Raw genomic sequence first — 9,875 nt, 5'->3', positions numbered from 1 at the left:
AGATTTCAGGTGTTGTACTACAAAGCTGTGGTCTTCAAGACAGTGTGGTCCTGGGACAAAAACAGACACATAGATCAACGGAACAAAATAGAGAATCCAGAAGTGGACGTTCAACTTTATGGTCAAGTAATATTCGACAAAGCAGGAAAGACTATCATTTGGAAGAAAGACAGCCTCTTCAATAAATGGTGCTGGGAAAATTGGACATCCACATGCAGAAGAATGAAACGAGACCACTCTCTTGCACCATACACAAAGATAAACTCAAAATGGATGAAAGATCTAAATGTGAGACAATATTCCATCAAAATCCTAGAGGAGAACACAGGCAAAACCGTTTTTGAACTTGGCCACAGTAAATTCCTGCAAGATACATCCATGAAGACAAGAGAAACAAAAGCAAAAATGAAGTATTCGGACTTCATCACGATAAGAAGCTTCTGCAAAGCAAAAGAACGAATCAACAAAACTAAAAGACAACCTACAGAATGAGAGAAGATATTTGCAAATGACGTATCAGATCAAGGACTAGTATCCAAGATTTATCAGGTATTTTTGATAGCAAATGTGGCAGGAGATTTCAGTTTCAATTCAATTTCAATTTGTGCCTTTGATCAACCATAATTTTGGTTCTCTTAGATCAGTCCCCCTTACCCTGCAGGCTGCATACAGGACTTCTGTTCTGTCTCCAAATGTAGTGAGTTCAATCTTTGTTTTTTTTTTTAAGATTTTATTTATTCATGATAGACACACACAGAGAGAAAGAGAGAGAGAGAGAGAGAGAGAGAGAGAGAGAGATGCAGAGACACAGGCAGAGGGATAAGCAGGCTCCATACAGGGAACTTGATGTGGGACTTGATCCCTGATCTCCAGGCTCAGGCCATGGGCTGAAGGCGGCACTAAACCATTGATGCACCCAGGTACCCCCCTTTCCATCTTTGAATGGATCATATGCATCAGGAAGACTCCAAAAAGAGACCACCACTCAAATCGCACCTGTGTCCACTGCACAGAGACATGGAGTCCTCCCAAAAATATTCCTGCAATTACAGTCCTTTGAGCATCTGTGCCCTCCTTGAAGCCCCAGTCTCACTGCTAGGATTTGCATTGCTCCCTATGTCACTTGTTGGATGACCTTATATGTATGGACCACATTTGTCTGTAAGTACTTCCTGAAACATAATATAATATTTGAACAATACTCAATGGGCTTTTACAAACACAAATGAGTCCATAGGATCTAAAATCAGAGTAGGGGCAAAAATAAGTTTATGATATTCTGAGACAAAACACCAGAGTTCAAAGTTCACCTTCAACATATAAATCAGAAAGAATTCACCACACCGTCTTTAGTATACGAAAATATGGGAGGAGAAGTTAACATGTCAGAAGGGTAGTGGGTCCCATGGCTTTCAAATCCTTGGAACAGCTTGACAGTTATTAAATCATTTCGAACATCCATGATATAGATCAGAGTTGCAAAAACAACAGCAAGACTCCTAATAGAATACTGAGCAGGTATTTGAGTTTTGGAGCTGTGTGGTGTTGACACTAGGGAGATACAACCATGGGGATGACAGCAGGAGGGAGGTTGCTTGCAGTACTACTGTCAAGGATTTCAAGGACAAGAGAGGAACATATAAACTTGTAGAATTCTATTCCTGCAGGGGACAAACTTGGCATGATGGTGCTCAAAGGGAAAAATGGGGAAATTTTCTGGATCTAAGTACCCCCTGAGTACCAAGAAGAAAAAGTGGCACAATGTGATGGATGGTTAAGGACAGGAAACTGAACATGTGTTAACATTGGCTCTGAGCGCAGGTGTTGTGCTTTGTTTCCATAAACTGAATGCTGTGTGGTCCTTTGACCTCTATTCTGAGATTAGCAGGCAGAATGTAGAACCTCTCTCGTGACAGCCTCTTAGAGGACCAGCCCAGGTTCACATTACAGGAGCTTTTCATATTGACGTTTAGAGACCCATTCATGTGCCTGAGATAAACCAGCTCAGAGACAGGTATGGTGAACAAGGAATTCAGATGTAAACTGAGGACAGAAAGGGCTTGATGGCTCCTATAAGGGCTCCCTGAAGACCCGGGGGTGCGAACATTCAATCTCAGGCTAGAGGTAGGAGACCATGTTCATAACGGCTCTCCAATACAGCCAGGAAGAGAGTCACAAAACCCTAAAACAGTCCTTAACAAGGTGGAGTGTGAGCATCTACAGAGGAAACAACACCAACAACAAATCATAACAATCCATTTCCAACTGTACTGCGCAGTTAGACATGAATGTAAGCCTAGCTCAGGTAGAAGGCTGCACACTGCAAGAGGAACTGTGTGCTCCATCCCATGATCCATCCTCTCATATCTATTTTCTGAGTGTTCGTGTCTGGGGACAGCTGCTATTTGTATAAATGTTGATGAAAACTTGAAAGCCAACCAATGCCCTGCTTCTGGGCATTCAGAGCTCCCCCCCAGCCTTGCTGACCATGAGTGGACTTACCTTCCCTGAAATAAGTACATTGTCATGTAAGTTCACAAGTAGACTATGGAATAAGATGGTAGAGCTGTTAGATATTGACATAACTAGGTCATGTTACCTGGTTGTTGCAAATTCCATGACAAAAATGATTGCATTTAAATAAAATGATAAAGGCTAAATAAGTCATGTAGGTCCCTTGAGGGTTTCTACTGAGCAAATCTTAAAAGGAAACTGATGTCATGTCCAGAGGGAGACTCACAGATGCATGTGGATTTGAAATGAGGACACGGGGCACCAAATGTTCACCCAGTGACAAGGGACACACCTAACAGTCATCAGTACAACACAACACTGCCAGGTGATGGTGAGACACAAATCCCACTGGAATACTATGAAAATCCTTTACACTTTCTGAGTCATCACATCCTCATCTTCGGGAAACATTATAAAAGAACATCCTTAACCTGACGTTCCAAAGTGTCTGAGTATCTCTGACTCTCTTGTATCATTGTTCATCTTCTCTGTGTCCACTGTGACTTTTTGACAGATACCTATGGTTTGCAACAGGTTAGTCCTAGTTCCAGTGAGAAATGCAACCTTCACTGGATGAGGGCGGTTACCTGATACTTCTCACAACAAATACAGCAGGGCCATGCCAGAGCATCAATGTGTCCCTAATATCTCTGTGTGTGCCATAAAAATCTTAGGATTATATGTTCATACTCTGCAAAAATGTCCAGGATGCTTTCACAAGGATTGCTTTGAATATGTAGAAGGTTCTGGGCAGCATAGAGATTTTCACAGGGTTTATTTTTGTTTTTTTTTTTAAGATTTATATATTTATTCAGGAGAGTCACAGAGACAGAGGCAAAGACATAGGCAGAGGGAGAAGCATGCACGCTCCCAAAAGCCCCATACAGGACACCATCCCAGGACCCCAGGATCACAACCTGAGCCAATTGCAGATACTCAAACTCTAAGCAACACAGGTGCCCTGACAATATTCATAGTTCTAATCTGTAAGAACGGCATGTTTTTCATCTCTTTATGTCTTCTTCAATTTCTTTCCTAAGTTGCCAAACAGGTAGAAATATTTTGGAAAAAAAAAAAGAAAACAGAAAAAAAAAAACTACAGCTGGAGGGCATCAAAATGTTTGCAGACAAGCTCTATTATAAAGTCTTTATCATCAAGATAGCCTGGTAGTGACCAAAAACAACACATAGATCAATGGAACAGAGCAGAGAATGCAGAAATGGACCCTCAACTCTATGGGCAACTACTCCTCAAGAAGAAAGAAAAAAATATCTAATGAAAGAACGTCTCATCAATAAATGGATCTGAGGGATCCCTGGGTGGCGCAGCGGTTTAGCGTCTGTCTTTGGCCCAGGGCGCGATCCTGGAGACCCAGGATCAAGTCCCACATCGGGCTCCCGGTGCATGGAGCCTGCTCCTCCCTCTGCCTGTGTCTCTGCCTCTCTCTCTCTCTCTCTCTCTCTCTCTTTCTCTCTCTTTGTGACTATCATAAATAAATAAAAATTAAAAAAATAAAAAAATAAATGGATCTGAAAAAAATTGCATAAGAATGAAAGTGGACCATTCAGGTGCACCAAATACAAACATAATGTCAAAATAGATGAAATACTGAAATCTGAGAAAGTAATTCATCCAAATCCTAGTGGCGAATTCAGGAAGCAACTTTTTTTCCTCAGCTGCAGTGACTGCTAGCAAGGCACCTCTCAAAAGGCACAGGAAACAAAGGGAAAAGTAAACTATTAGGACTTCATCAACATAGAATCTGTACAATGCAACAGGCAACAAAATGAAAGGCAACCCACAGAATAGGACAAGATATTTCCTTAACAAAGTCAGCACCCAACAAAACAATCAATCCAGTCAAGAAATGGAGAGAATGCACAGCCACTTCTCCAAAGAAGTCCTACACATGGCCAACAGGCAGATGAGAAAAGTGATCCACATGACTTGTCATCAGGGAAATACAAATGGAAACCACACTAAGATCCCACTTATACAACTCAGAATGGATAAAGTAACAAGGTCAGAAATAATAAATGTAAGAGAGGATATCGACAAAGTGGAACCCTCTTCAACTATTGGTGGGAATTCAGTCTTGTTGAGTCACTCCAGAAAACAGAATGGAATTTCCTGGAAAATAATAGGACCCAGTCATTGCACTACAGTGTATTTACCCCAAACACAGATTTATTGAAATGAACGGACACTTGCACCTCAATGTTCACAGCAGCAAAGTCCACAACAGCCAAACAGTGGAAGGAACCTCAGTGTCTATCAACAGATGAATGGATAAAGAAGCTGTAGTCTATGTATACAATGGCATATTACTCAGTCATCAGAAACGAAGATTACCCACCAATTGTTTCTACGTGGATGGACCTGGAGGGTATTATGCTGAGTGAAATTAGTCAATCGGAGAAGGACAAACATTATATGGTCTCATTCATTTGGGGAATATAAAAAAATAGTGAAAGGGATTATAGGGGAATGGAAAGAAAATGAGCAGGAAATATCAGAGAGGGTGACAGAAGTTGAGATACTCTTAACTCTGGGAAATGAACAAGAGGTAGTGGATGGGGAGGTGGATGGGATGTGAGGGTGGCTGGGTGACGGGCACTGAGGGGGGCCCTTGATGAGATGAGAACTAGGTGTTATGCTATATGTTGGCTAATCGCACTCTAATAAACAATATACAAAAAAAGATGTGCTTTATATATACAATGGGATATTACATAGCCGTCAGACATAATGAATAATATGAAATAATGTTTCCTTCAATATGGATGGAACTGGAGGCATTATATTGAGAGAAATAAATCAGTTACAGAAAGGTAATGATATGGTCTCATTCATATTGAAAGACACTATAAAGGAAGGAGTGAAACTTAGTGGGGTAAGACTAGAGAAGACAAATGATGAGAGACACTTAACTCGGAAAAAAACAGACGGTCACTGTAAGGGAGGAGTGGGGAGTGGGGTAACTGGGTGATGGGGGTTAAGGAGTTTACATGATGTGATGAACACTGAGGGTATAGTGAATGTTGATAAATTCAATTTAAATAAAGAAAAAATGACTTTAGCCTGTGCCCCCTGCTGGAACATCGTACATGGACTGGGTGAATCAAACAACAGACACTCATTCTCACAGATCTGGAGTCTGGGTCATCTGAGGTCCAGGTGCAGGAGGCTGTGGTATCTGGAGAGCACCCACATCCTACCCCGTCTTTTCCCCATCACCTTACATGGGGCCAGGGTGCAGGAACTTTCCCAGTCCAGGAGTATAAGGGCTTATCCGACAATGAGGATGCACCTCCTGACGTAACTGCAACCCTAAGGCCCCACCTACTCCCCGCATCCCATGAGCATTAGGTTCCAACACGGGGATGGTTGAGGTCACACACAGTGAGCTGACGTCAGCACCCAAAGGATTCAAGAGTTACTTCTTCCAAGTGGAAGGTCCTCCAATCCAGCTCCTCACACTGAGGATCATCATGGATTCAGTAGAAGCTTCTGGTCTCTGATCACATGGTGTACACATGACCTTCAGGGCCACTGGTGACCCTGGGGAGAGGACAGCTTCCATCTGAGACCTTTAGGATCTTGGCCTATTTGTATTATGATTTTATGTTTCATGCTCCTTCCATACATTATCCAGCTAGTTTTCCTGTGATTAAGGCATTTTTTCTACTCAGAATGACCATGTCTTTCTTTTGTCTTCCCAGTTTGATGCTTGTTTAGTGAAATTATTCCTCACACCATGTCCAGTCTTTATTGCCTGATAGCTCCCTAACATTCCATCCCCATTCATCTCCTCCACCCAAAGGATAAGAAATGAAACAATAACCCAGGAGTTACCTCTTTTGATACAGTTGGGACTCTGACTCCACACAAGCCCCTCGTGGAGCAGGACCCTGTCCCCACCACTGACCCACAACATACACCCAGAGCCAGTGTCCTTCCCTGGCACAATCTAGGAATTTATGACGTGATGAGAGGCTTGCCTGGCTCCCAACGAACACGCATGTGAAAGTATAAAAGCTTATACTTTCATGATTGTGTGTGTGTGTGTGTGTGTGAGTGTGAGTGACCTCTGAGTCCACATCCCTACCATATCATGCTGGGAATCTCACTCACTCCCCGGAAATTTTAACATTTTTCTGGAACATCTCTTTATTGTTGTGTTGATCGGAGATTCCTCCATACCGTGATGTGCAAGAAGTATGTTAGCTTGGGGTCCTGTGATCCACAGTGAGTGCTAATAGGACTGGTGAATATGTTCAGATGATGTGAATGGAGTTATTTGTAATTGATTAATATTTTGGGTCAGGAAAGGTTAAGTACAAGGAAGTGCAAGTGCTATACTTGAATTTCTAAGTCTCTAAGAAAGAGACTGAAGAGGTAAACACAAAATCAAGTGTCCAGAGAGAATCCCTGGGGGAAACTGCTCCTTGGAGAGGAAGCCCAGACACTGACAGGAAACCTGCCCAGAACCTCCATCTTCACCTGCTCCTGGGCCTTCAAGACAGAAGTGGTGAGGAGTGTGCACCCTCTGGTGGTCCTGATCCCCTTCTACAGGGAGGTTTGTGTCTGGGCTCACACTGAGGTCCCCTCATTGTGTCCCTTCACACAGTAATACACGGCCGTGTCCTCGGCTCTCAGGCTGTTCATCTGCAGATACAGCGTGTTCTTGGCATTGTCTCTGGAGATGGTGAATCGGCCCTTCACAGCGTCTGCATAGCTTGTGCTACTTCCATCACTGCTAATGTATCCGACCCACTGCAGCCCCTTCCCTGGAGCCTGGCGGACCCAGTTCATGTAGTTGCTACTGATAGTGAATCCGGAGGCCACACAGGAGAGTCTCAGGGACCCCCCAGGCTTCATCAGGTCTCCCCCAGACTCCACCAGCTGCACCTCACCCTGGGCACCTGCAGACACAAGAAATCCTGGTCAGAAAATTATACCACATCCCTTGTTTCTCTCACTCACCTCAACTCACAGACTGAACGTCCCTTGTTCTCCATGAATTACCTTTTAAAATAGCCACAAGGAAAACCCAGCTGAGCAAAGATTTCATGTTTAGTCGTCTTTGTTCTGTCCTGATCCCGAACGGGGTCACCTGGGGATCCTGGGCCTGGGGCTTCTCTCTCAGCTGCAGGGTCGTGGTTGCGCTGGTTTAATCAGTGAAGGGAGGGTCCTATTTGCATGTCCTTTGAATGTATAATCAGCACCAGAACTAGATTTGACTCTTCACAACTATTAACAAGGATTGCTTTGCATCTCTATACCACTGTGTGTAATGTCTTCTGACATTATGAAGTGCTAAATCTATGAAAAAATGACCTTTGCATTCCTTTTTGAGTTTTTAAAAATCTCTAATCAATGTAGGTTCTTTTAGTGTACAATATTTTACCTTTTTCAGAATACTTAATCCTACATATTATATTCTTAACACCGGTGTCAATGTAATAAGGTTCATTAATTACCTTTTAAATACTTTATTGTTAGGGATGCTGGGGTGGCTCAGCGGTTGAGGTCTGCCTTCTGCTCTGGGAGTGATCCTAGAGTCCAGAGATCCAGTCTCACATTAGACTCCCTTCATGGAGCCTGCTTCTCTCTCTGCCTGTGTCTCTCCCTCTCTCTGTCTGTGTGTCTTTCATTAATAATTAAATACAACCTTTAAACTATAAATATTTTTTGTTAGTGTGTGGAAACCTACATATATTTTTTATGTTTATTTTGTATCCTATAGATTTCCTGAAATTGTTCTTTAAGGATTTGGTTTTGTAGCTTGTCGGGTTTGACCCTGCAACAGATCATATCATATGGATACAAAGTTGTTTTTCTGATTCTATTGATTTAATTATCGTTTATTCTTTGTTTCCTACATTTCCTGGATTGGAATTCCAGTCATTGCCCCAGTAAGGGTTTCCTTCTCTTCTATATGTTTATTTGTCTGGACTAATTACTGTGTAGATATATGACAGACCTAATTGGAGATGTATTTCATGTTGCATATTCATGAGCTCCCATGAGAGAGAGAACACAAAACGCAGACAATGACCAAAGTAGGCAGCCCTTGTGCTTCTTACACAACAAGACGTTGGGTTTGTGGAGATATGAGGCCAGGATTTGGGGTTTGGGTCATTGAATTAATGAGGAACTGACAAGGGTTGTTTCTGCAACCTTCTGGGTCCCACAGATGGTTCTAGTGAAGAGGATGGTTCACCCCTCCCAGTAGGGAGAAGTTAATTTTCCCACGGGAGATTTATTTCTTTCTATCAGGGTGACACAGGAGGTTCCCTATCTCTGTCCACTGGATGATTCTTCTGTGATTTTATTCACAATAATCCAGGGAACCAGCTGACATATGGGGTGGCACAGTTTATTCTCCTTCAGTATAACATGCTGAATACTCATGGTGGGAATGGCCCCCTTTGTGGTTCCTGAATTGACAGAAAGGCTTCAGGTTTTCACTTTTGAATGCAGGGCTGGTTGTGGGGTTTTCATAAAATGTGACTAATTCACGGAGGGAAACATTTGTGCCTCGACTGTTAATATGTTTTGAAGATAAAGTGTGTTAGATATTGTCAAGCGGTTTTAGGCATCATAGGAAAGAATCATGTATATCCAATCCTTCACTCTGTTAATACAGGGGCCCCATTTATGATCTGGGTGTGTTCAAGCATACTTGCATCCCAGGCATGATTTCCTCTAGGTCATCCTGTGCGATCCGTCCATGTGCTGTTGGATTCAGGATGCCAGTAGTTTTGCATTTATGTGCATCTGAGATATTGTCCATGTGTCCCTTCTTGTGGTTTCCGTTGCATGAGTTTCCTGTCAGAGTCATTCTGCCCTCCTTAAATCAACTTGGGCAATTTCCATTCTCATATTGTTTTGGAAGAGATTGAAAAGTTTTACCTTAATTCTTAAAGTACTTGGTAAAATTCATAGAAAAAGCCATCTGATTTTGGACTCTTTTTTTTTTTTTTTGCTTTATTCTTCTTAAATCTTTCATTGTCCTTTTGTAGGCAGAAGCTTTTAGATAATGATTTTAGTCTTTGTATTTGATCTGTATTGTTCATTTTTTACTTCTTCATGAAACAATTTTAGTGTATTCATAATACTAGTAAAGTAATTTGCCTATGTTCCAATACTTTCTCTATGAGAATCTTTGAATTTTATTTATGGTCCTTTTTAATTTTTTTTTTGTTTTTTAAATTTTTTTATTGAAGTTCAATTTGCCAACATATACTATAGCACCCAGTGCTCATCCCATCAAGTGCCCTCCTCAGTGTTCATCCCCCAGTCACCCCAACCCTGCCTGCCTCCCCTTCCACTACCTCTTGTTCATTTCCAGAGT

At 42.1% G+C, this 9,875-nt stretch overlaps 1 gene segment (V, D, J or C); it reads right to left on the bottom strand.

The window, feature by feature from the left end:
* Positions 1–7,108: 7,108 nt before the first annotated feature.
* LOC140639538 (immunoglobulin heavy variable 3-74-like) lies at positions 7,109–7,680 on the bottom strand. The segment is given in 2 exon segments: positions 7,109–7,440; positions 7,544–7,680. Coding segments are annotated over 2 exon segments (378 nt in total).
* Positions 7,681–9,875: the final 2,195 nt, after the last annotated feature.

Source organism: Canis lupus, chromosome 9, assembly GCF_048164855.1.
Source record: "Canis lupus baileyi chromosome 9, mCanLup2.hap1, whole genome shotgun sequence".
Lineage (NCBI taxonomy): Eukaryota > Metazoa > Chordata > Mammalia > Carnivora > Canidae > Canis > Canis lupus.
Note: the sequence above shows the minus strand (reverse complement) of the source record. Positions and strands in the feature narration are given on the sequence as shown.